The sequence below is a fragment of the Cervus elaphus genome, chromosome 18, assembly GCF_910594005.1.
Source record: "Cervus elaphus chromosome 18, mCerEla1.1, whole genome shotgun sequence".
NCBI lineage: Eukaryota > Metazoa > Chordata > Mammalia > Artiodactyla > Cervidae > Cervus > Cervus elaphus.
In genome coordinates, this window is record NC_057832.1 from 83,325,394 (window position 1) to 83,352,458 (window position 27,065).

Consider the following 27,065-nt stretch of genomic DNA (forward strand, 5'->3'; position numbering starts at 1 on the left):
ATGGGGTCAGAGAGTGAAGGGGCAGACCCAAGATGGGGAGCCCAGACAAGGTAGGGACCTGGTGGGATCCAATAGGAGGGATGAGATGCCCATCCAGGGGAGACAAGGAAGGAGCAGTCAGCAGGGCAGGCAGGAATGAGGAAGGGGCAGTGTCAGGAAAAGCAAGCAGAGAATAGTTAAAGAAAGAAAGAAATCCACAGAACAGAGGACTCACGCTGTGAGCTCAGGGCTTAGTCAGGCGAACAGAGGACCAAACAGGGTACCATCATGGAGGACACCTCTGGAGCCTGCAGAGGACAGGGTCTGGGCAGAGTCGGAGAACAGACAGCTGAGGGAGAGGTTAAGGAAGTGAATCTACCTTACACTGAAGATGGGAGAAACCCTGGCCTGTTTTCAAGAGGAAGGGGAAGAGCTAGTGGAGAGGTTAGGGCTCGAAAAGGGAGGAGTACCATGGGCAGCAGGAGCCCTCAGTGGGCAAAGCAGACCTGCCCACTGTGGGAACAAGGAGCCTGCAGAGTCTAATCGCCAATGCTGCACAAGGAAGGGGCAGGATGGCAGACGGAAGGAATTCAGGAAGGAAGAAGACGTTATATTCAACCAATGTCCACGACGGTAGCAATGTTCCAGGGTGGGACATTTATTCCAATGTTTACACTGTGTTCCCATGTTTGACAATATATCCAATGCATATTTTAACATTAATGACATCATCACATGTAGCTTTGACTAAATAATCAACATTTAAGTTTCCCTGCCAATTTACACTAGACACGGTAAATAGAGTAAATCATTCTTACAGGCAGCTTAAACATCCTCCATTGAACCACCTGAAAAAAATCATTGCTACTTGCTAGGCAGTATTATCCTATGCTCTTTAAGACAGAAGCACAAACCCCTGAAGAGCTAAAATACAAGTATTTATATACAACATGATGGGAAGGGTTTCATGATACATAAATTAATATAACACAAGTTACTGTGTAGAAAAAATAAATTTATGGTGAATAAATAAACTACAAGTAATATGTGGAGTATAAAAAAGTAATTCCTACATATATATACATCTCTCTATATAAAAGTGTGTGTGTATTTCAGAGTATAAATATACTATGTTCTTAAATATTTCATGTGCAGGAATTCGATCATATTGCATCTGTTTTCAGTTCTGTAAGTTAAAATACTGTTGGCATTTGGGGTCCCCTCTGATGGCCACAGACCCCAAGATCCTCTTCCCACTCCAAGGGTAGACACACCAACAGAGCCCAGGCTCTCCCTCCAGCGACGTCTCACACTGCAAAGAGAAGGATCAAGGTCAAGAGCAGCCCCAGTGAAGCTGAGGGGGAGGGGGAGTTCCGTGCCGCCCAGCTGAGAACCAACCATGAGCCACACTCTGCCCCAAACTGGCCGTGACCATGACTGAGGGCAAATCCTACATCACAATGGAGACAAAGGTCAAGTGTCTGGAGCAACAAGGACATCAGGTGTGTGTTGAACGGTATAGCATATGCATAACTGTTTGCTTCACAGCCCATGCAACAGAGCTGCTGAGCCCAGAGAGAGCCTGTCTGTGCATGGCAGACCTTCTCTGACAAATTCCTCATCTGTTACAAAGCACTTCCTGGTCCTCAGTTTCCTCCAGAAATATTCACAGAATCTGGGTTTCACTGAGTCCAAAAGGGCTCTTCAAAATTAGGTTTTGGTGTGTTTAATCTCATTTATTATCCAAAAAACAATGCTATTGTATTGAATTATAAAGTTCATTTATTTTCCTTTGTAGGGAGAAAAATGTGAGAGACGAAACAGATAATCGTTTTCCTAAGTAGAGTTGTCCCCTTCCTCTCTATTATGGTGAGAAACTGAGATCCCGAGGGGCCTGTGAAGGCCCCCACCTGCTCAGACTTGCTGGATGATGGAGGATCCATCATCAGGGATGATGATCCCATCCTCAGGGATGATCCCATCCTCAGGGATCAGCCCAGGATCCCTGAGGCTAGTGGCCCCCACTGACTGGAAGCACTAAGCTGATCTTCAGCACTAGTGGCTCCTAGTCCCAGAGAAATGAGTCTTACATGATATGATCAGTTATGGGGCTTAACGGTGCTTACTTGGAGCTGGACACCCTGTTCACTGAAAGACTGGCCTAGCAGAGGTGTGAGTAGCAGGGCCATCCTGTGAGGATGCACATACCTGTTTGCTGTGATAGAATCCATTCTTGTTGCAGTTTGGCAGATAAAATTTGTAAAGTTTGTCTCCTGCCTTCTGCTGCTCCCTGGCTAATCTGTCCAGCACTTTGTAGAGTTCTCGCTGGCAGGGCTCCTAAAAGGATAAATTGAGATTGTGTACTGTCAGCCTAAAGTGGAGGTGGGGAGTGAATGCAGAAGGTTTTATGTGGGCTCTGAGCACAGGCCTGGACCCGCCTTCCCTGGGCCTCACTCTCTCACCTGTAGAAGGAGCATGGCTGATCTCTGTCCTGAATTGTTAACATAAAAGAGGGGAACCCATGCCCGCCCTCCTGAACATTCGCTAAGCACCTAAAGGAGTCAGGAGCATCACTAATGTCATGAGCTCTCCGACTCTCCTGCCCCCTCTCCCCATCATGGATAATTCTGCCACCAGTCATCTGGGCACAACTTTGTGAATGGAGGACTTAGTAGGAGAGACTTCTAAATTTTGTACAACTTATTGTTATGTATCATTTCCAGATGAAACTCTGAAGTGCCTAGAAAACAGTTCAATCCTCCACTTTTCTGATTACGCATGTTTGCAGAAGTGATTTTTGTTTTCACAAATGAACCCGCCACTCCAACTTTGATTCTTTGTCGCCCTCAAGTGGTAGAACTGAAAACAGACACCAATTAAGATGCTACGCGGGAGTTTGTGTTTAATGGGGACAGAGTTTTCATTTGGGAAGATGAAAAAGTTCTCAAGATAGACAGCGGTGACAGAATTATGGTGGCAGAATAATGTGAATGTGCTTAAAGCCACTAAACTTTATACTTTAAAATGGTTAAAGGGCTAACTTTTATGTTATGAATATTTTAACACAATTTTTTAAAAGTGGGGAGGAAGATGAGACAGGAGAGGAAGATAAGAACAGCTTAGTGCTCTTCAGACACTGCTAGTCTGACACCCTTATTTTAGAGATGAGCTCAGAGACATGAAGTAATGCATCTAAAGTTGCACAGCATGGACTGCATTTTCTTTCTATCCAGCAGGTTCCTTTGTTGAAAGCTTAGCAAATCTAAGCTGAGAAATGTCTGCTAGGCTTTGGGGAAGAATGTGCTATCGCTAGGACTCAGGACCAAACTGGCAGGCCCAGAAGGTTCAAGCTAGAGGTTCCACCTGCTTCAAGGGTCTCACCTTCCACTTCTTGACGTCACTGATCTCAAGAGCCCTCAAGCTCTCATAATTACTGATGGCATTCCAGAGGATGGGAAGGTCCTCACCGGACTCGGCCATCAAGTGGAAATTGTCCAGAAGCTGCTCCTGAGTTATCTCTGAGCTCTCCGGGGACACATTCTCTGGGTTGGTGGTGTCCTTTGTATCTGAAAATGAAAAAACAAAAACCCATGAGCCCCCCTCACTGAAGCATCTGCACTTGTGACCCCCTGAAGTTGTTTCCTTTCCCACAAAACCAAACAGGGACGGGATGGTCATACTGACCCAGAGTTTTGCCTACTTCCTCTTTAAAGGAACTTTTAGTGGTTTCTGGGTAGAGGAGTAACCCAACAGCAATTCCAAGGGCAAGAGTGCCCTGTGATTCTGCTTCTAATGTAGCCAAATGCACATTTGTCAAAGCCTGGGAAGAGCCCTGAGAAAGCCATGGATTACAGTTCAAATGGAGAAGGAAATGGCACCCCACTCCAATATTCTTGCCTGGAGAATCCCATGGACAGAGGAGCCTGGTGGGCTATAGCCCATGGGGTTGCAAGAGTCAGACATGACTTAGCGACTAAACCACAATTCAAATCCTCACCCCATCCTCTTCTTTCCCATCCATAAAATGGACATTTTAGTAATTCCCTATGAACAGGTGGTAGGGTTCATTCAGAGGTGTATCTAGACTGCAGTTCTACTCTCTTCTTTCCCAGGGACTCTGCCTTCCCACAGTCAAAGTGACTTCTTTGCAACCCTGGGAAGAGGAGAGAGGGTCACCAGATTAGATGCAGAGAGTCCTAAGGTTTGGGTTTGGTACATGGACAGAATGATGGAGAACTGGCTCTCTTCAGGAACTCCCCTGGAGTGGGGGTGCCCTATCCATTGAGGGCCACGGAGATGACTCCATTTCATTGACTCTGAAAGCGGAGAACCAGAAGAAAAACCGTCTCCCCTCCAGCAGATCCCCATCAGGACAAAGAGCCACAGAATGGCTCCAAAAATCACAGAACCACACTGGACACACAGCTGCAGGGACAGGGAAGTAGGGAGAGAGGGTAGAGAAGGGGATATTTCTTCTGCTTCCCACTACAAATAAATCACTGCTAAATTCGGGAAAGCTCTAATTGTCAAGTTCCAAGCAGGCGGCACACACATCAAACACCGTTTTTCTATGGCAATGAATGCAAGTGAAGTTTTTAACCTAAACTTTCACATTATGTTCTGTAAACATCTGGTAAGCACATAACGGTCTGCATAGGACATATATTACAAAGGACATTCCAAACACTTCCCAGGAGGCCAGCAGGACGGGCTCCCATTGCAGGCCTTCGGGAAAATGGCATAGAGGAGAGCCAGGGGCACCTAGAGTGGCACCCACTGCCTGGGCATCCCCATGCCTCCCTCCTTTCTCATGTCCAGGTTGCTATAGATCAGTGGGCTGCCAAGGGGGGTCTCGGCTCCCTCCGCAACTCTCCCACCAAGTTGTGTGTGTCCTCCCTAATCCTGAGCGCCCCTGCAGGACCACACAACAATAGGGTTCATCTGGGCGACTTAAAACCCTTTCCCCTTCCCGTTGGCTGCAAGCTCTGAGCCTGGCCGGGTTTGCTCTCTACTGGCTTCGGTGGAGCACCGTTCCTTGCCTTGCCCCAGCCTCCCACCCCATCTGTCCCAGGGGAGGAACCCAGGTGAGGAGACGGTGGTACCTGTGGCCTCATCGCTGGGCGTGGTCATGCAGGCACCCTGGCCGCGGGTGAGGGCGTGCAAGGGCCTCGGCTCCCCTGGGAGGGCGCGGCAGCTGAGCCCGCGAGCGCAGCGAGCAGTGGCCACGCCGCATGCGGCTCCGAGAGGCAGGGCGCACATCGGGCAGCAGCCGCAGCCCGCGGACCGGGTGAGTTCCGGGCACGAGGCGGGCACGGGCGGGCAGAGCGCCAGCCTCTCGGCGGAGCAGGGCGCACAGCGCCAGGGTTGGGGAGCGCCGACCGTCGCGCCGAGCTGAACGGCCAGCGATAGCAGAAGCGGCCAGGCTCGGATAGCAAGGACTTCGGGCATCGCCAGCGGTGGGTGGCAGACAGGAGCCGGCGCTCGCTAGCGGTAGGGGCGGCTTGGTTGGCGAATGCTGCCTGGCGGTGGCGCTGGAGCGGTGGCCGATGCTCGCTGAGCACCGCGTGCGCCTTTTGAAGGGCTCGGGCTGGGCCACCTCAACCAGCAGTTAATGATTGGCAGCGCCGCGTGCTCCAGGGCAGTGTTCAAAATAAGTTTGTTTTGTTTGTACGTGCACAGCCCTGCGCAAACCGTGGGTGGAAGGAGGGCAAACGGTCCACGTTTCAGACTGTGTTTGTCCTGTTGTTAAGGTTCAGACCTGGAGCCAAAGTGCAATTCCAGCCAGGAGCGCACGGTCACATGAAGGATGGTGCTTGCTTGTTTTGTTCAAGGGACATCTTCAGGTTGAGCCTGCCAATTCTCCCTAGACGACCTAGGGAAAGCAGGAGAGATGAACTGGGCAAGGCCAGCCCACTGGCCAATTTTCAAGTGGGGAAATCAAGGCCCGGGAAGAGGCAGGAGTGCTTTGAACCTAAGTCTTTGAAAGCCTTGTTTCTCAGAAGCAAAGCCGGAACTGTTTCTGCCTCTGCAGGAAAAAGACGAACAGGTCCCTTAATTGCTGTCTTGAGAGCCTTTCTCAGGAGGAAAGAAGGAAGGAAAGGGACAGTCCCTCCCAGGACTGATGCCAAGCTCCGCAGTCTCACCACAGCCCCCCAGAGCCCAGTTAACTGAGCTTCCAGAGAGTAGGGGGACTCAGAGCCATTAAGAGAAGGGCTGAGGACTTCCCTGGTGGTCCACTGGTTAAGACTCTGCACTTCCATTGCAGAGGGCACCTGTTCTATCCCTGTTTGGGAAACTAAATTCCCACATATGGCATGGTGTGGCCAAAAAAAAATTAAGTTAAAAAAAGAGAGAGAGATAGAGAGACAGGGCTGAGGCTAAGGAACTGAGCGCAGACCCCAGCTTCCTCTGCCTTTCAGCCTCAGATCAGATTTTTATCAGGAGTCAATGATTGCAGCTTTCTCTTTCGTTAAAATTCCTGTCTCTAGATATCCTCTTAGATGGAAAGAAAATTGTCACTAGCTTCAGAGACAGTGAAAAATGGGCCTGCTCACATCCAGACACCAGGCACTCTCTCTGGCACCCAGTCCTTGGAAACCAGGTAGCTATTGACAAGAAAAAGGCAGTTCTATATTTACTGAGAAAGAAAAATCTCCAAGGTCTGTAAGATTAGGCAAGTAAAATTTCCAAGTGAAGTAAAAACAGGAAGGCATAGAATATACTATTGTTTGTGCACAAACAAGTCATATGAATGTATGTGTCATTGTGATTTTAAATGTATGGACTATTTTGAGAAGTATGTATAAGAAACTCGCCCGCATTGCAGAGGAAGGTGTGAAATTAGGTGACTGAGAAAGAGACTGGTTTTCCCTTCACACTCTTTTTTTAGTCCTCTGGATTCACATTATCTAGTAAATACTACATTATTTGGTATAATCAGGTGTTTACATTTTCAGTTATATTATCTATCTCAGGAATCATGCTTGCTAAGTCACTTCAGTTGTGTTCAAATCTATACAACCCCATGGACTGTAGCCTGCCAGGCTCCTCTTTCCGTGGGATTCTCCTGGCAAGAATACTGGAGTGGGTTGCTGTTTTCTTCTCTAAGGCAATCTTCCCAACCCAGGGATCAAATCCATACCTCTTACATCTACCTGCATTGGCAAGCAGGTTCTTTACCACTAGCGCCACCTGGGAAGCCCCATCTCAAGATGAACCAAGTTAAAATTAATTTACTAGATCTTTTTCCAGCCACTTCACGGGCTCTGCGGCCCTCACCAAGTTACTTGCCTTGTGTTCTGCCACTATTATATCAATAAATTGTTACACACACACTTCTCCTTGCCCCCAGCATCTCCTCAACAACAGTACAATTAAGGTTGGTGGGAAAAAGTTGCAACTGGAAGTTCACGGTCATTTTGGTCATAATTTTACAGTTTCTGGTTCAGGAGCTGACAACAGTTCTGAGTTTTATAACATTATTTTTGAGGTGAGTTCCTAAAGGATTTTATTTTCCCTCAGAGAATCTGTGCTCTGAATTTTCTCTCTGACCTCCTCAATGTAGAATCAGAGTACCCACTTGAAACCTATTTCCAAAGCAGGATTAGAAACACAGACATTGAGAATAGACATGTGGACACAGTGGGGAAGGTGGGATGAATTGGGAGGCTGGGATAATAGCAGCCTGCTATAAAGCACAGGAAGCTCAGCCTGGTGCTCTGTGATGCCTAGAGGGGTAGGATGCCGGTAGGGTGGGAGGGAGGTCCACGAGTGAGGGGGTATATGTATGCATATGGCTGATTCACTTCATTGTACAGTGGAAACTAACATGACACTGTAAAGCAAGTATATTCCTTCTTTTTTTAAAGAAATGTTTTCCTAATGGCACACATGAAAGGGAGAATCATGCAGTAAATATCTGGGGCCCGCCTACTGTGTGCCTGGCAGTTTGCCAGCCCCGGACATTTCACCCAGTTGTGCGTTTGCCCAGTGAGATCCCTCCCTCCCTCTCTGAGGTCTCAGTCACCCTGCACGTAGTGGAAATTCCGTGGACATTCCTCTCCTGGCTGATCGATTTCCCAAACATTTCCCTGGCTTGCCTCATAGCAGCAGTAAACCAAACAGCCATCAGCCCAGAGAGAGAGCTCTCCCTGCTCCCGACCCCATCAACACGAATGGACTGGGCCCTTCCTCGAGGCCTGTGCAGGCCATTTGTCCCTCTGTCCTGTGAAGATGAGCTGCTCTCCCCTGGCAGATCGAGAGGTCGCTGCTCCTCTGCTCATCTCTGGGTGCATCCTGGATGCCAGGTCCCGCTGCCCACTGGCCGGCATCCACAGCCAGGACAGGCCTTCTATGTCCCCCGTGGTCTGACTCCCAGGGTCTGGCCTCTGTTAGCATGAGGAGGCACTCCTGCTAGTGGCCCTGAGGTGTAGAGTGGGCCAGAGAGAGAACCCCTCGTTAAGTGTTGTAGCCTTGGAACCTCAACCCGCCTCCCATCTTCTCAGCCCTGCAGACCCCTGCTCATTTTCCAGGCTGAAGGTCTCCCTTCCTCAGATCCATTTACTGTCATATCTTCATGACTTTCTTCTTACTGTTCTCCATGCTCAAATTTTCCTCACACTACCACCCACATCTCGCTATCACCCTCATCTTCATGACATTAGTCCTGCTATTCCTGACACCCAGAACTCCTTCCTGCCCCTTTTCCATCCTCCAGGGCCCACCTGAAGCTCCTCTCCCCTGAGAAGCTTTCTGGGCAGCTCCCAGGTAAAATGAAATGCCCCCCTCTGCACTTCCAAAGAGTGTGACAGTGAGTGACAGGGATACCAAAGAGCTACATAAACCTGCATTTACCTGTGTGCCTCCTGCCAGACTGGGCGGGCAGGGGACAGGCTCCCAGAGGCCCCTGCCCCATCCGTACCTGGGACACTAATCGGTGGCCCAGCCCATCCTCCCAAGGACTGTAGAATTCAATAGCCAGGCTCCACTGGAGGCAGGGCATGGAGAGCAGGGGGCAGTGGGGGAATGGGGAGCTGCGGCTTCCTATCCGTGCACTGTGTGTACCTGGCACCCAGCTGCGCTTGCCAGAGTTGTCAGGGGTCCTCCCCAGGAGCTCTAGAGGTACGGCTTATCGCACCAGCAGGAGGGAAGCCCCCTTTGCCCAAATCAAAGCTGGTACCCTTCATGCCAAACCACATAGAGACATTTGATGTAAGGAAGCGTCAATACTGTCTGTGCCTGCGAGGGCAACTGGGAGTGTATTTGGTGGGGACAGAGGTGAAAAGCAGCTTTAAGGGTACATGTGGGAAGTTTTCAGAGCTGGCTGTGGAATTTGTATTTTATCAATTAGGCAAAATGCTGAAGATGCCTTACAGTCCGCTTCCCCCTTGTAAATTTTCTGTCCGCAGAGGAAAGGAAACCACTGTTCCCATTGCAGAAAAGCAAAAGAGCTCACATAATCCGGGGAGTCTTTCCAAGTGGCCCCAGGAGATAGGACCTGAATGGGGCTGCACACAGCGTCTTTGCTGATCATTTCATAATGATTTACAGCACACCATCTCTGGTTGCAGCTCCAAGAACCCATCTCTGAGAGTTTCATCAGCCCCTAACAGGCAGGCATGGGAGCCCCTCAGCAAGCCCGCCTGTGCTGACACCTTGGATTTCATGTCCAGCATATTATGTAACTTCCCTAGGCCACAGTTTCCTTGTCTGGAAAATGGGGATAATGCAGAGGCTGGCAGAGTCAGTCTCGAACAAATGTAAGCTGTCACCACCATTCTCGGCCGCAGTGTGCATTCACAGAGCAGAGGCTGGGTACTCCCTGGGTGATGAAACTGTGCGGGGCCTTCCGTCACCCACTGTTTCCAATTCTGCCTTCACACCGCGTGCTGCTTACTCACCAGCAGCCGGAAAATTGGGCAATCTCTGCTTTGAAAAACAATGCAAAGATCAAGGGCAAAACTAGGCTTTCAAAGGGAGAGAACACTGCAGTCCAGGGGATCCTTGAAGGGAACTTGTTTTTAACCTGGGGGGAAAAAACAAAAAGATGTTCTGTTGTGTTCCCAATCGATTGACGCACCGAATGATGTAAACCTTGCACAGGCTTGCCCTGCTGGCCAGCTCCTAGGCGATGAAGGGCACCGCTCCGCAGACTAAGGACAAGTCTACTCCCCCAGCTAGTCAGAGTGGAAAAGTAAACCTTGCTCTTGTCACGTCCACACAGCCCAGATCCCAAACACAGGAGCTCAGAGTGCCCAGGCAGGGCCAGTGCCCAAGGGCCCCGTGGAAAGACCAGGGTTTACTCCGCTTTGGCAGGCCACCCACCCTGCATTCCCATTTGGGGTGCCGTTGGGGCTGCAATAGAAGTGCCAGGCACATGGGCGGTGTTCAAGGGTGATCATTCCCCACCTTCCTCCTGCACCAGGAGCCTCAGTCATGGTCTAGACCAGTCTCACATCACCTGAGTCTGGATAAAAATGCTTATTCTCAGGCCTCACCAGAGCCCCTGTGGTGGGGGCTGGTCCTCTGTTTTCACAAGCTCGCCAGAGGACCCTGAGGCTCACTCAAGTTTGATGGCGCAGGTTTAGAAGACTCCCCACATCCCACTCCCACTCAAAACTACCCCATGAGAAGCTGGGAATGGAAAGTTCTGGGGAAGAGGTAAAGGACAGAACGTTGCTGGATGAAGGTGGGGTGGGCTGCATGGGGCTACAGAGAGATCTTGGAAGGACCCAAGAGACCTGAGCCCTCTGGTCTCAGTTCTACTGCTCAGCACAGACAAACTGTGTGAGTCATTTCCAGCAAGACTTCGCTGCCCCAAGTACAAACGAAGAGTCTGCCCCAGGCCCCTGCGTGAGCTGTGGGAAATCAGTAACCTCTCTGCTACATTAGGCATCATATTATGTGGTTAAGCATTGATGGTCATTTCTTGGTGATGAGGCCTGTGGTTACATAGATGGATAAAGTGTCCATGACTTCTATGAGTAGGACAGACTGGCCCCATGACATCACTCAGTAGGTCTACCCTCCCCCGTTGTCCACACAAAGACCTTAATATGTCTATGGGCCCATCAATCAACCTCAAGCATTCAGGATCCCACTCACCAAACCCCATCCAACCAGCCCAAGGGCAGCAGGACCTCTCCCACACACACAATGTGGCAACAATGTAGTGTTTTACTCATGCCTACCAGGCATGAGGTTGCACAACTCTGCTAATTCTCTGACCTGGGCAAAGGGCAGGGACCCTGGGCAGAAAAGTAGGGGACGGCCTCCTACATTACAATCTCTAGCAGTTACCCACACCAAGTGTGTACATCACAGCGGGAAGGGTCTCAGCCACACTAGAGAGTGAATATCTGTGGGTGACCTTACCAGGAGTAAATAAGTGTTCTTTTGCTCCACACCATCTTCTTCATCAGTTGGTATTGTCAATATGTGGATTTGGGCCATTCTATTAGTTGTGTGGTTGTATCTCTGCCGTAATTTTCATTTCCCAGATGAAATATGAAGTGAAGCATTTTTTTCATGTGCTCAGTTACCATCTGTTTATCTTCTTTGTGGATGTGTCTTGTAAGGCCTTTGACCATTATTAATGAAGTTGTTTTCTTATCTTTAAGTTTTAAGGGTTCTTTTAGCATTTTATCTAACAGTCCTTTCTTAGATTTGTCTTTTGCAAATATTTTCTCCAAGTCTGTGGGTTTTCTCCTCATTCTCTTGACATTTACTTTCTCAGAACCAAAGCTTTTAGTTTTATTGAAGTACAGCTTATGAATTTTTGTTTTCATGGATCATGTGTTTAGTGTTGTATCTGAAAAAGCCATCACTATATCCAAGGTCATCCAGGTTTTCTCCCAGGTCATCTTCTAAGAATTTATAGTTTTGCATTTTACATTTAGTTCTGTGATCCAATTTGAGTTAATTTTTGCAAAGAATGCAAACCTATGTCTAGATCTTTTATTTTTCTTTTTTTGCTTATAGATGTGTAGTTGTTCTAGCACCATGTGTTGAAAAAATTATCCTACTATATTGTATTACCCTTGTTCCTTTGTACAAGACCAGTTGATGATATTAATGGGGCTCTATTTTGGACTCCCTAAACTTCTGCATTGCCTTGTCTTGTCTATTAATTCAATACCACACTCCATGCTATAGATCTATACATTTATATATTATAATCTATTTACTGTAGATTTATAATAAATCATGAAGTCATGTAATGTTGGTCTTCCAACTTTGTTCTTCATCAATATTGTGTTAGCTATTCTGAGTCTTTTTCCTGTCCATATAAAATTTAGAATCAGTTCGTCAACATCTACAAAGTAACTCAGTGATTTGATTGGGATTGTCTTGAGTCCATGGATGAAGTAGGGAAGGACTGACATCTTGACAATATTAAGTCTTCCTATCCATAATTAAATTCCATTATTAAATTTATTAAATTATTTATTAACTTTTTCTTTAATCTCTTTCATCAGAGTTTTATAGTTTTCCTCATACAGATCTTGTACATATCTTGTTACATTTATACACAAGTATTTCATTTTGGGGGATGCTAATGTAAATGGGTGTTATGTTTTTAATTTCAAATTCCATTAATTTATTGCTGTTATTTTCAAAAGGGACTGACTTTGGTATTTTAACCTGTATCCTGCAACCTTGCTAAAATGACTAATTAGTTGCAGGAATCTTTTTGCTGATTTTTCCAGATTTCTTTTTCCTAGACTGCCATGTCAGTCTGCAAATAAACCCAATTTGAATTCTTCCTTCCCAATCTGTGTACTTTTATTTCCTTTTTCTGTCTTACTGCATTACCTAGGACTTCAAGTACAGTGTTATAATGGTGAAGGAGGTCATCCTTTCCTTGTGCCTGCTCCTATTGGGAAAGCTTTGAGCTTCTCACTATTAAGTATGACTTAGCTGTAGTTTTCTTGTAGATAGTCATCAACAAGTTGAGAAAGTTCCCTTCTATTTGTAGTCTACTGAGTTTTTATCATAAATCGGTGTTGGATTTTGTCAAATACTTTTTCCATGTCTATTGGTATTATTGTGTGGTACTTCCTTAGCCTATTATGTGATAGCGTACATTAATTTTAGTGTTGATCCAGCCTGTATACCTGGCGTAAATCCTATTTGGTCAAGTCATATGATTCTTTTTAATACACTATTGGATTCAATTTTGTAATATTTTGTTGAGGATTTTTGTTTCTATGTTGAGAGACATTGGTCTGTAGTCTTCTTTTATTGTAATGTCTTCATCCATTTTTGGTGTTATGGTAATGCCAGTCTCATAGAATGGACTAGGAATTATTCCCTCTGCTTCAATATTCTGCAAGATTATTATAGAGAATTGGTATAACTTCTTCCTTAAATGTTCAGTAGGATTCTATGTGGGCCTGGTGCTTTCTGTTTTGAAGAGAATTCTGGCATTTTCTCTTTGCAAATTTGAATTATATTTAAGTAGTATTTGTACTTATTTATTAATGAATTTTATGGATTTTGTTCTCCTCCTATTATTGTAAAGTGGTGCTTTACAAATGGTACCAACTCTTAGCCTCTTATTTGTAACCTGGAGTCAAAGGCAACCCTGAGCATATTGGTTGTGTAGAAACTGTACTAAGAATTTATGTGTTGGATATGCAGTTTTAAAGTTGACGGACCACAGGAGTAGATCTGAATAAATAAAATATGTATTTTGCTCCCAGGTCCTGGACATAGGAGGCCCAGCATGCCATTTAGGGCCACAGGAGAAGCACCAGAGTGGCCAGGAGGTAGAGAACAGGAGCAAGGGGGAGATCAAGGCCATGGCCTTTACTGAGGTCTCCTTGGGAAAGGCAGGGCAAGGCAGGGTGAACAGCCTAGGATTGGCTAGTTTGAATAATGCTAGTGGCTTTAAGGTATAGGGGTGGCCTCTGGTTGCCTGGTATCTGGCCCTGGGGTGACTAAGGCAGAAGAATTTTGCTTCCAGGGAAGCACAGCCTAGATAGAATAGTCCTGGCTCTGGACTGATTGGTTCTTATATCAAAAACATGCTCCAGGATGAGCCCTTTTCTACCCAAGGAGGGCCAATAACTCCCCAGCCAGAAAGTTTCTAAGCCAAAACATCATCCTATGCAGAAAATAAAAATATATATTATACAATACAGAAACAAGAGGTAATTCATCATGCTGGAGTTCAGAAGAGGCAGCAATGTGAGGTGCAAATAGAAACCACCAATGGAGGATGACAACTGTAGCAGCATGGGCAATAGTTATGCTGACTCATGCCCGTTGCTGAGGATTTACCACGTGCCAAGCGCTGTACTGAGGATTTCCTACACATGACCAGCACACACTGTGGGGTGACTCTCATTCTGGGCCCACACTTTCAAAATAACCAGCCCCAAGCTCTGAACCAGCCCTTCTACACCACGAGCATTATTTGTACCTATAATGCCGGTTTCAGTGTGGCAGACTAGCAGGCATGTGCGTGCCTGCAACTTGTACTTGAATCACACTTGAGTTCAGCCCCTGCAGGTCGTTGCCTACACAGTGAGGGGAATCCAGGTTCTGGGCTACTGAACCTCTGAGGGTCAACACAAGGAATATACTGGGCTTTGGGCAAAGATGAGGAGCTTGGAGATTGTGGGTCAGCTGCTGCCATGGGCCAGGCTTGGAGCCCCTGTGGGGCCTTTGCACATGCCCAGAACCCCATGTTTCTCCCCAGAGGGCTGCCCAATGTCATAGTGAAAGGCACCGCTCACAGGTGACCCTGAGTGCTAGACTAATGCAACTGGACACACACTGCAGATTTCACAATGTTTTTATTCACAAACACAAACAAAAGAGGCTTACATTATGCTCAAAGCAGTGTGACTAAGTACCATGAGGTCAGGAGGACCCTAGGGGTGTACCGATGCAACAACAAAACATTGACCCAGACCTCAGGACACTGGGATGGTGTCCAGGCAGCCTCCACCTTATTCACTCCGGGACTTTGGGCAAACCCTTCCCCTCTGCAGCCCTCTGTTTCCCCATCTGGAAAATGACCCAATGTGCCAGGTGAACTTTTATCTTTTTAATTATTGTTTAGTAATTTACATGTTCTTTTTAGAAAAATATAAAGTGGATTTAAATGATATTAAAATTTACCTATGATACTGACACCTGGATATTACCAGTGTTCCCATTTCCACGAATCTCTTTTTGGATGTGTGTGTGTGTGTGTGTGTGTGTGTGTGTGTGTGTGTGTGTATGTGTGGCATGTATTGTGTAATTTTAAAATGGGATCATATTGTACTATCTGTTCTACAGCATTTTTTCATTTAATATATTATGAACATTTTGTCTACAGTGTGTATTTACATCCACAAGCATATGTGTGTGTACATATATGCACATGGACGCACATATGTTGAAACACAGATTACTGGCTGCAGAGCATTCCTTGTCCTTGGACGTGTGTGCACTGTTGAGGTTCTTTTTTTTTTTTTCATTTATTTTTATTAGTTGGAGGCTAATTACTTTACAATATTGTAGTGGTTTTTGTCATACATTGACATGAATCAGCCATGGATTTACATGTATCCTCCATCCCGATCCCCCCTCCCACCTCCCTCTCCACCCAATTCCTCTGGGTCTTCCCAGTGCACCAGGCCCTAGCACTTGTCTCATGCATCCAGCCTGGGCTCTGTTGGGGTTCTTAAAGACAACACTCCACAAATACAACAGAAAATGAGTGACCAATTGGTTTGATTGCTTCCTGGTGCTCCTATAAGGGCCTTCCCCTGTGGCTCAATGGTAAAGAATCCGCCTGCAATGCAGATGATGCAGGTTCAATCCCTGGGTCAGGAAGATCTCTTGGAGAAGGGCTTGGCAACCCACTCCAGTATTCTTGCCTGGAGAACCCCATAGACAGAGGAGCCTGGTGGGCTACAGTCTATAGTGTTGCAAAGAGTCGGACACAACTGAGCAACTGAGGATGCAGGCATGCGTGCTTTTGTAAATGGAACTGCTCCGTCAAAGGCTGAGCATGTTCTCAAGCCTTGCACCTAGCTGACCTGCCCTCCAGAAGGGCTGTGTCCACTGAGCCCCAGCCGCACGGTGAGGAGGGCTCCCTTCCACTGCCCGAAGCACTTGAATCTGAAGCGCTTCCTCAGCCGTGATGGTCTGTGCTAACAGGTGGGGAAGGGTTCCCTGGAGAATCCTTGTCTCTGACAATCGCCTTCAGCACTCTAGGGTGCCTCCAGGATTCAGAGATCTCAGAACATTCGGAAAATTATGACCTCAGACATTGCCTAAATTTATAAACAAAGGAAGAAACAGTGACAACATCCATCCACCCAAAATCACACAGTGACTTACTGGCAAAGCTCAGATGGATAGCACTTTTTAAAAATAGAAGATTAGTAGCAAGGGCAAGAGGGTTGCCATGTCTTTGGTCTCAATGCCTTAGGGGACTAAGTTGGAATGATGATCTCCACTCTTTTTTTTTTTTTTTTGATCTCCACTCTTTTGAGGATGTCAATAAACCATTTGGCACACAGTGAGAGCGCCATGCCTGGCCCATTGTTGGGGGCCGTCCCCAGGCACCCATGGGCCCTGACTTCCTGAATTAGGACACACAACCCAATGGACACAGAGGCAGTGGGCCAGGTGGAAACCCTCAAGGCTCGGGGCCCCGCCCCAGAGCTGGCCTGCACCTGCGCAGTCATCAACGGAAGACTGCGCACAGGTGGGCTCTTGCACACCTGCGTGGGCCTGCAGCACCGATGCCGCGGGTACTTCAGGGCGCAGGGGCTCTCCGAGAGCGCTGCGGGCGTCCGGCCCCCGCTGGGAAGCAGGATGGAGCCTGGGGCGAAGGTAAGCCAGGGCAGGATGGGGATCAGTTTAGGAGTGAGGACTGGAAAGGAGGGGAGGCGGGGCAGTGGGGAGGGAGGCTTCCGAATGTGTCCAGGGGCAGGTAGGCCAGGGCAGATTGGGGCTGGGGGTGGGGGAGTGGCGGGGCGCTTGAAGGAGGTAGGAGTGGAGGGGTGCTTCAGGGGGCCGAGATAGGAATCCCCGGCTCCTGCCGCTGCTGGAAGCAGCCGCGGAGCCCTGCCTGAGCTCCAGGTTGGTCAGACAGGCCCTGAGCTAATATCAGGGGGCCTCCTGGTCTTTGTCCAAGGCGCTACACGACTTCCCTGGTCCAGAGACACCTGTCCACTTTTCTTCCTCTGCTAGCGACCAGTGCTCAGAGCCCCGACTTACCTGAGTACCACACCCAGGGCCTCATCCCAGGGACATCAGAGGGGATTCCCCTGTTCTGCCACACAGCCCCTTCTGCTGCCCCCTCCCCACTCCTATGGGGGAGTCCAGGTGGCTCCATAGTGGTGAAGAATCTGCCTGCCAGTGAAGGAGAGGAAAAAGATGTGGGTTCCATCCCTGGGTTGGGAAGTTCCCCTGGAGAAGGAAATGACAACCCACTCCAGTATTCCTGCCTGGAAAATTTCATGGACAGAGGAGCCTGGCGGGCTACAGTCCACAGGGCTGCAAAGAGTCAGACATGACTGAGCGATACCCCCTCTGGGGAAAGCCTGGAGGCCAAGGCAATCAATGGGAGACAGAGGGGAACCCAGGCGTTGCCTTGTCCCAGATGAGAAATGCAAAGAGGGCTGCAGAATTAGGTAACAGGCCCCCCGGTGAAGTTCAAACCTGACCTTCATAACCCTGTATTTTGGCTCCAGTGGCAGCAGCTGACTAAGGAGCTCTCAATCACTGCCCCCCACCCCCAAAACCAGGGATTTTCTTGGGATTTCTGAGTTTCTGTATCTCTTCATCAGACAAGTAGGGGTTTCTTTTTCCTTTTTCCTTTGTAAATAGGTAACATATGCCCCTGGTTTCAAAATAAAAAAACATAAACAAGTACACAGTGACTCCCATCACCTTCTGTCCACCCTTATGTTTACACCATAAGTAAACATCATGTTTTTAGCCTCTTCTAGAACTTTCTTTAGATTCTTTTTTCCTCAGTTTGTACAAAAGAATTCTACCTAAAACAAAGAGATCTTTCCTTGTCAGTATATTTAAAACATTGTATATAAAACACGGTTAAAGGTCCTAGCACATTTATCCTTTCGTTTGTCAGTTTTTTCCTAGATATTAGAAAGATTAAGCCCTTATTTATCTCTTCTGAAGTTTGTGGTTTACCTATTCTACTTAGTATATCATCTTTTTAAAAATTATATTTTGTTTAACTTTTTCTTTTTTATGGCTTCTGTATTATGAGATAGTTAGAAAGCCTTACTTCTGACAAACTTACAGAGAAATTCACCACCATTTCCTTCCAAAACTTTTATAGCTTTGTTTTTTTATATTTAAATCTTATATCCATTTGGAATTTATCATGATGAATGATGTGAATAAGAATCCAACTTTGTTTTAGATTTTTTTTAATTATTGTTCTTTTTCTAATAATCTATGAATTTTTAAAGAGTATGATATTAAATCCCTTGTAATTTATTTTATGTAAGACATGAGTTAGGGGCATGATTTTACCATTCTTTTTTTTTTTTTTCCCAAATGGCCAACCAGGCAGAACAACATGTAATGAGAAAAAGATCTCTTCCCTACTCCTTTGAAATCCCATTTTTTTCCCATTTCTCATATGTATGACTAGGATATCACTTTTGTAAAACAATAATTTTTTTATCTGTAAGTTCTGTGTATAAATGTTTGTAAAACAATACTAAATCATTTTATCTGTAAACTTTCAATATGTTACAAGATAACTGTATTCAAATTTCCAAAATTGAATTATTGGTTCTTTTTTCACTTTCATAAATGGGTTAGTTAAAAGTAGCTCTTGTTAATAAAAAATATCTCTCCTTGAGGTTTCTCTTTTGTGAAAGTCCCAGTCTTCCCCCTCACCCCACATCTTCATTCTGAGCTCTTGGTCCCTGTTTGAAGTAGGAAGACTTAGTCTCCTTTCACAGGTGCTGGTAATCTTCCAAGGGGTTTAGATCATTTCTTTTTCTCCTTGATCTAGCAGGGGCTAAAAAAAGAAAAGTGAATTATCACCACTACTTCCTTTCTGTTTCTCCTTATTTCTCCTTGAATTTTGCTCTATGAATGTTGATGCTATACTATCTAGTGCAAAGATAATTATAATAGAAAATTTTTAACTTTTATTTTTTTATTACACTGTACTTTTGTGATCTTGATGTAGTAGTGTATTTTCCCATGAATTCGGCCTTTTCTGATATAAATAGTGAAGTCCCTCCATTGTTTCATCCTGTTTGAAACTTTCTTGAGCTTCTGATCTTAAGTGCATCCTACTGTATACAGTGTGGAGTTGGATTTGTGTTCTAATCCAATCTGAGAGTCATTGAATAGGTGAGTTTATTCTCGATGTGGCAGCTATTTGAACTTTACTCCACCAAACAAGATAGATGGTCAATAAATGAAAAGATGTTTCCTATCATTAGACATTACAGAAATTCAAATGAAAACTACTATGCAAATTAGATACCACTACTCATATATTAGAAATACTGAAATTAAAAAAAAAAAATTAAAAATGGACAGTACCAAAAGTTGGTGAGGATATGGAGGAACCAGAACCCTCCTGTGCTGCCAGTGGAGTAGAAGACTGGCACAGCTGCTTTGGAAGACAGTTTGGCAATTTCCGACGCCAACTCGATTCTCTGGAGTAAATCCTATCTTTCAGGTGAATAAGAGTTGCTGCTGCTCTTTAATGAGTTAAGTCATGACCAACTCTTTGTGACCCCATGGACTGAGCCTTCCAGGCTCCTCTGTCCATGGGATTTCCCAGACAAGAATAGTGGAGTGGGTTGCCATTTCCTTCTCCACGGGATCTTCCTGACCCAGGGATGGAACCCAGGTCTCCTGCTTAGCAGGCAGATTCTTTACCACAGATTCTTTACTGGGAAGCCCTAGTTAGAGTTACAATAATCCATTTCTAAGGGTTTTTGCTAAATGAAACAGTGTTCAAAAGGATCCCAAGGGCTGCACAGTAGACCCTGTGTTAGTGATTGTGATCAGCTCATCCTCCCAAGAGGAGGGAGCACTTCCTCCCTGCTTTTTGGCCCAGCTTGAGGCATCTTGATGGGTGAAACCAGGCATCCCCAAACGTGGACTTCACCAGCTCTGGTCCACAACTCAGCCCTGCTGCTTACCTGCTTCCAGTCACTCACCCCACCTGAACTTGACTTCCCCTCAGTTCCTGGGTGATTACACCCACCTTATAAGAATACTGTGAGAAATCCAGGAGAACAGATTTTGAAAGTTCCAACACACTCCATGGATTAAACGTTTCCATAGGAAACCCTCTCTAGACTGTATTTTCAGCACCTCTGATGGTTTAATCAAGGGTTTATTTTGGAAGAAGAAAAGTGGCCATGATGAAATCACTACCACCTATCAATGGGTTTGGGATTGGGATATTATCAAGATTTTGAGAAAACATCCTACCCCACTCTCAGCACCCATGCCCGCCCAATGTGATTGCATTTACATACAAAACAACTGCAATTTTGCTTTTTCATACTGAGTTTCAAGGTTAAGATGATTTCATTGACATTTCAAACTTTTTTTCTTAAAGAAACATTATCTAAAAGTCATCTGTTTTTCAGTCTTATCCTTAAAAAAAAAAAAAAGTCTTTTTGATGGATGCTTAACATTTTACCAAAAAAAGAGAAAACTAGTAAAAAGGCAGGCAGAGTACGAGGGTGGTCTTGTCCTCTGCCAGGTTTCAGCTTAGTGCTGGAGGCTCCCCTCACTGGGGAAGAACTGGAGGGCCTGCCTCATGGTGGTCACACCTCAGGCAAGTTCCCCGGGGGCTTGGTGCCCAGCCCAAGGCTCCCCCGGCTGTGACCGACCTTCTGGGACGCTGACCTCTGTGTGTTGTTTTGGCAGGCTTCTGGGTTGAGCTCCCCTGAGGATGAGAACCTTTCTTTCGTGACCAGACGGTCATCCTTGAGGTGGGCCCTGAAGCACAGCACCCCGGCAGGAGCTGCCCTCAGCTCGCACTCAGGGTTACAGGGCGATGTCCTCAGCCACCGGGAAAGGGGCCCTGCAGGCGGGTCCCCACGACCTGCACGCCCCTCCTGGGACCTCCTGTCATCCCCAGGAGGGGTCAGCCTCATGGCCTCCTTCAGAAAGAGGCGGCTTTCCACCATCGAGGCCTCTGAAGTGTCCAGTGAGCAGCTCGGATCCAACTCAGACCCCTTTGATTTTGAGGAAGACCCGCCCGTGCCAGCCTCAGTCACCCAGCAGCAGAAGCGGCAGGGCAAGTCCCCACCAGCAAAGAGATCACCACCAAACCTGGGATTGCCTGGGATCCCAGACACCGCCAGGAAGAGGCCTCGGGACCTGAAGAGGCTGGCAGCTGTGGTAGGACCTGACCCGACCCCAGCCCATCCCCCAGAACTTGGAGTCCCTGCCCACGGCCCCCCGGAAGGCAGCCTGGTGACACTTGAGAGAGTAAATGCTGCTCTTTCCTCACTGATGGGTCATGTCCTGGGTATCAGGAGGTCACCGGGACTGAAGGAGACCATCCAGCCTAGGGCCCTGCCTGTACCCACCCTTCCCCAACTCTGAGGGGTCCCTGTGACCCCACAAGAAGGACTTTCGCTAGTGGTGCCTCCCACAGTTCCCATGTACTCCTTGAACTCCGTAGCACACCTATCAGCCTTCCAGGGGCCCTGGGGATGGGGGACTGGGGGGGATGGAGCAGAGTCCCTGGAAAGCCGCTCTCTCTGTCCTCCTTTCAGCTGTGACTTGTCCTCGGAGATCCAGCCCTCACACCACACACCACCAGATCAGGCTAAGCCATCTGAACTTTGCCCACTGTGTTTCTACCTGCCTCTACCTTGTTCAGCAGCCTGAGTCATCCCACCCCCATCCCACTGTCCTAGGGGCCCTTCCTCCTCTGCCTGCCCTCAGCCGCCCTGAAAGAGCCCCTAGAAGACACAGCAGAAAGTGGCCTGTCTAGACAGCCTCATACACTCATCTGCAAGTGCCCACCCCACCCCTCACACACTCTGCCCAGGCCTGGCTGATCCCTCCTTGTTCCTGTCTCCTCCCCCTCAACCTCTCTCTGCCCTCGTCAGACCCAGATCCTGGGGTCCTAGCTCCCTCCATTCGCTCACGTACCTGCTTGTCCTCACACTGAGCTCAGTCCCCTGGGGTCTGACTGGCTCCGTCATGGGGTCATAGTGCCTGGCATGCAAAGGCTGGCCAGGCTAGCTTTACTCGTGAGTCCTGCATGGTGCCCAAGAGCAGACCCAGGTGAGGGCCGTGCCGTCCTGGATGGGCACCTGCTTTTCCTACCCAGCTTGTCTCTGGCAAAGATCAGTGTTCTTACAAGGTGGACCTCAGAGATGCCTTTCTGTTAACAGACAGAGCGAGTGAGGCAGTGGGAACTCCACCTGCTTCAGAGCATCGAAGAGGCCACCCAGCATGAACTCACCATCGAGGACGACTGAGTGCTCAGCCCTGGGCCCAGGACGCAGCTGTGCTCAGGAGCTCCTGCCATGGCCTGACTTACTCATCTGTCCGTCCAACCATCTGTATGTCTGTAGACCTTCCTCAGGACTTGCCCTGGGTCCGACCTTGCCCTCTATTGTGCCTCTGGGTGGGATGGGAGGAACTGGCTGATTGATGATCCTGTTACTCAGATTCCAAACATGGTTCTCAGAGTCCCCAACAGAGATGAAGGATGGAGGGGGCAGGTGTGGACAGGGGAGATGGATGCCCCAGGGCCACCCTGGAGTACCCGGAGACAAGATATGTCTTCTTCCCACCCACCCTGCCTCCTTCCCCAGCACAGCCAGGTGAGTCTGAGATACTAGGATGACACAGTGTAAGAACAGGACCAGGTTTAAGGTAAAGACCAGGTTGCTGGGCAGCCCACTCGGCTTAGGGGAAAAAGTCTTCACACCTAGCAGGTTTTGAACACCATTCCAGGAAAGACCAGAGCAGTGGCTCTCATTTGGAAGATATTCTGACAGTTTGTGGGCGTTGGTTCGTTTAGTGTTGTTGGGAGAGGAATTTAACCCCCTCTAGAAGCACAGGCCTTCTGTCCTTTTCTAGAGCTGAACTCACTGCCTCATTGCTTAGGATAAGGATCCCACCAAAGGGCTGGAGGTATATATGACCCTCATATTGTAAGGAAAATGAAGCAGGGTGCCCGGGGCACTTCGATCAACACAAACCCAGCATTAGCCTCCCAGGTCCAGATGTCTCTGAGACTTGTCTGTTAGTGGACACATTATGGTTACCAATATAGAGCTAGTTTTATTCCTGCAAATGCTTTCATCCCCTACTTTACCTTAAAAAAAATGTTTATTTTCTGCCTTCTGAAAACCAAAGATTGCTTATGTTTTCCGTGCCATCCTGCGCACCTCCACAGCCCCTCCTCCAGGCCAGTCCTAGGTGACCTGGCTCTTCTCAGGGACACAGATAAAGCCTATGGCTAGAGTAGACTCCAACAGGGCACCCTAAACAGTCTCTCAGGCTGGCCGGAAATGACAGGAGACAGGACATGGCAGGTTCCACAAGGCAAGGTCAAGGATGGCCTAAGAGAAAGAGGAAAGGCTTACTCTGAAGCTGATGGGTGGGTGGAGGGCATTCCAGCTCAGGACGGTGCTTCCTGGAGAAGCCTCCGTTTATGCAGCGGTTTTGAATAAAGAAGGAATGATGGAATTCCTCATGAAGTATTAGATGCAGGTTGGGCGCTGCAAGGATGAGATACTTCAAATGTCATTTGTGGGTGTTCACATTTATGTGGTAAGAACTTATTTACTGTGTAGTGCATTTAAACATTTAAGTTTTATGAGCTAATTCCTGCTTTATAGGCTGGCTATTCGATGTGTTCACTTTTTCCTTTTTTATAACAATTATCAGATTATAGAAATAAGTTTATACTTTTGTAAAAATGTAAGAAGCAGAAAAACTGACTTTAATCAAATAACATGGAGATAAACACTGCAATGTAATTCTGCCCACCTTTATTATTAAACATAAACTGTTTTCATGAGAACTGTTTCCAAAGCCTGTGTCTGATGCAAAGTGATTCTCATGTGTAACCTAATGACTTTTATCTCTCTTCATCCTCTGAAAAATTCCTATTGAGAATGAGTCCAGGAAGGAAGGAAAAATAATGCAGGGACTGTGGGAAAACTTGTTTTTGAAAGATTGGGAATTACAGGTACTCAGGAGAAAGTTTTACCCATGAGATAAATTCCTAGATAGTTTACATTGAGTTTTCTCTTGTTGACTGAAAAAAAAGCACAACCTACAAGTTGACAGTTGTTTTATTCTGCAGATTTACTGAGGACTTAAGCCCACTATACAGCCTCTCCAATCATTCTGAGAGGCTGTTTCGAGGAGGTAAAGGAGGAGCCAGAATATATTTGAGTCTGGGGGGGCGAAGGGGAAGGGTAGTCGAACATAAGATTACTGCTAATTAAAGAAACAGACATCTCAAGTTAAAGCTTTTAGTGCTCTTCTATGTATGAGAGATGCAAGAGTCTGTTGAAGTCATTCCATTGATCTGCACCTTAGCTAACAAAATCATTTGTTTACAGGCGACATTCTTAGTCCACACTCTCAAGTGTTAACAAAACAGATTCTTAACTTCCCTGGTGGTCCAGAGATTAAGACTCTGTGCTCCAAATGCAGGGGGAGTGAGTTTGATTCCTGGATCTCACATTTGATTCCTAAGATCTCACATGCCACACAGTGTGGCCAAAAAATAAATTTAAAAATTTTTTTTTAAAGCCAGGGACTTCCCTGGTGGTCCAGTGGTTAAGACTCTGAGCTCCCAGTGCAGGGTCACTGGTTCCATCTCTGGTTGGAGAACTAAGATCCCACATGCCATGCAGTTTGACAACAAAAAAAAATTCTTATACAATTGGAATATATGTAAGTATCTGTAGGCCCTCTCCTTAGTGTTTAAAGTGCAATTCTTGTGACTATTTCACGAATAAAACAGATTGTGAGCATGTTCCGTCCACGGGAGGGCGCTGATGCGAAGCGGACTGAAGAAGGAACAAGCCAGTGCTGGCCAGTCTGCTGCCCAAGGGCAGTAAGGTGTGGTCAGAGCGGAGTCCCTCTGACCTCCAGCAGTCAGCTGTGTCCTAGAGAAGGGCTGGCCCTGGAGATGCTGGGAATGAACTGGACGGGATATTCTCAGACCAAGACACTCAGGACAATGGGTGCTGCCACTCAGCTCGAACAGACAATGAGAAGCTGCAAGATCTCCAAATGAATGGTTGTGGGCAAAATGACAAACCGCTAATAATAGCCCCTGGGAATTACGCTAATCATAGTCATTTAGAGGCCAGCATGGGTGTGACTTGGACCAGCACTGGAAGAAAAAGGATTTCCTTAATTCTTGTTTTGTTTGCAAACCCATATGTTTTGCAGAAAATACAATTTTAAAATACATGAGCAAAGGAAATACATGCTGTTTCCTGGTGCAATTTCTGTTTAACGTAAAATGAGAAGTTATCTCAAATATTTATTTAAATAGTACATTTTCCCCTAAAATCCTATTTATACACAATGTGTGTATTTGATGTCCACACAGCCCAAGCATTCCCCCTTGTCATCAAGCATGGTTCAGAAAATTGCTCTGTGGAGATTGCATTTGTTGTATGAACATGCCCACCTCATGTGTTCCAATTTCCCTATTGCTGACTGTTTGGTTCGAATATTAGTTATCTTACTTTCTGTTGTGTTTTAGTTTTCTATGACTTCACAACAAATGACCACAAACTTAGCAGCTCCATCCACCTATTAGCTCAGTTCTGGTGGCTCATTTGGGCCTCTGCCTGGGATCACTCCAGGTGAGATCAAGGCAGACTCTCACCTGGAGTACCTGGGCGAGAACGGAACCCAGTTCCCTGTGGTCATGAGACTCAAGGTCCTCTTTCCCCGCTCGCTGTGGGCCAGGTGCTGCTCTTAGATCCCGAAGGCCACCTGCATTTACGTGGCCTCCTCACTCTTCAGCAATCAACGGTGCAACAGAACCTGTTCATGCTTCATCTCCATCTTTCTTTTCTGTCACCAACCAAAGAAAGTTCCCTGCTTTTAAGGGCTTTCGTGAGGTCTGGTGTGCCTGGTGATATAAGCAATCGCACAGCTGGAGGTGGGGGTTATATCTCATCCCAGTCACAGGTCTGGAGATTAGAAGGCATGGACTCTTTGGTGGGGGGCAGCTTTAGAATTCTGTCCACCAATGTGTTCCCAAGTTTTCATCATTACAAATAACACTGTGATGACAACTTTGATACAAAATGCTTTGTGCCCATGTCTGCTGATTTTGTTAGGTGGAATCCTAGAAGTTATTTTACTGGATTTAAAAATGTTAACACTTTGTGGTCTGTTTTGTGTTACCAAGTGAGTTACAAATTCCCAAGAGCAGTGCCCAAGCAGCAGTTCACTATGGTTTTGCTAGTGTTAAAAAATCTTCTAGGAACTTTCCTGATGGTTTAGTGCTTAAGGATCCACCTCGCAATGAGGGGACATGGGTCCAGTCCCTGACCAGGGAACTAAGATCCCACATGCCACAGAGCAAGGAAGCCTGCATACCCTGCAATGAAAGATCCCTCGTGTTACAATGGAGCCCCAACACAGCCAAATAAATAAATATTTTTTAATCTTTTAAGACATTTACCAAACTGAAAGGTGATAGGAAAATTGTTTTCTATTTTCATTTCTTTCACTGGTATAGTTCGGTTCAGCATATTTCCTTATGTTTTCTAGTCAGTTTTATTTTTTCTCTGCGAAGCCTGTAAATGTCCTTTTTTCTACTTTGGGGATATTGTGCTTCTCAGAATGATTTAAAAAATCTCTTTCCTATGAGTTGATTTTATTTGAAATTAAAGACACTATCAGAGAAAAACTATACATCATAAGTGATGGTTAATTTTATGTGTCAACTTTGCTGGGCTATGGTGCCCAGTTGTTTGGTCAAACATCAATCTAGATGTCACTGTGAAGGTTTTTTGTTTGTTTTTTTTTAGATGAAATTAACATTTATGTCAATTTTTGAGTAAAGCAGATGACCTTCCATATGTGAGTGGTCCTCATCCAATCAGTTG

General features: G+C 46.6%; 2 protein-coding genes across 2 annotated transcripts; one reads left to right on the plus strand and one right to left on the minus strand.

Annotated features, from left to right (window-relative positions):
• Window positions 1-616: 616 nt before the first annotated feature.
• Window positions 617-5,539, minus strand: IGFBP1 (insulin like growth factor binding protein 1). The gene is made up of 4 exons (XM_043873413.1): window positions 5,082-5,539; window positions 3,361-3,545; window positions 2,188-2,316; window positions 617-1,291 (listed from the first exon to the last, which is right to left on the minus strand). Exons 1-4 carry the CDS (start codon window positions 5,425-5,427, stop codon window positions 1,160-1,162), a joined length of 792 nt encoding a protein of 263 aa, XP_043729348.1. The 5' UTR covers window positions 5,428-5,539; the 3' UTR covers window positions 617-1,159.
• An 11,048-nt stretch (window positions 5,540-16,587) lies between these two features.
• LOC122673868 (coiled-coil domain-containing protein 201-like) lies at window positions 16,588-22,442 on the plus strand. Its single transcript, XM_043871789.1, has 3 exons — window positions 16,588-16,818; window positions 20,872-21,348; window positions 22,356-22,442. The coding sequence occupies exons 1-3, from the start codon at window positions 16,588-16,590 to the stop codon at window positions 22,440-22,442; spliced, it is 795 nt and encodes a 264-aa protein (XP_043727724.1).
• The last annotated feature ends 4,623 nt before the right edge of the window (window positions 22,443-27,065 follow it).

Coding starts and splice junctions, on each gene's coding strand:
- LOC122673868 (XM_043871789.1), top strand. CDS start 16,588: ATGGACACAGAGGCAGTGGGCCAGGTGGAAACCCTCAAGGCTCGGGGC. Junction 16,819..20,871: donor GGATGGAGCCTGGGGCGAAG/GTAAGCCAGGGC, acceptor TTGTTTTGGCAG/GCTTCTGGGTTGAGCTCCCC. Junction 21,349..22,355: donor TGAAGAGGCTGGCAGCTGTG/GTAGGACCTGAC, acceptor TTCTGTTAACAG/ACAGAGCGAGTGAGGCAGTG.
- IGFBP1 (XM_043873413.1), bottom strand. CDS start 5,427: ATGCCCGAAGTCCTTGCTATCCGAGCCTGGCCGCTTCTGCTATCGCTG. Junction 3,546..5,081: donor GCCCAGCGATGAGGCCACAG/GTACCACCGTCT, acceptor TTTCATTTTCAG/ATACAAAGGACACCACCAAC. Junction 2,317..3,360: donor GTGACGTCAAGAAGTGGAAG/GTGAGACCCTTG, acceptor TTATCCTTTTAG/GAGCCCTGCCAGCGAGAACT.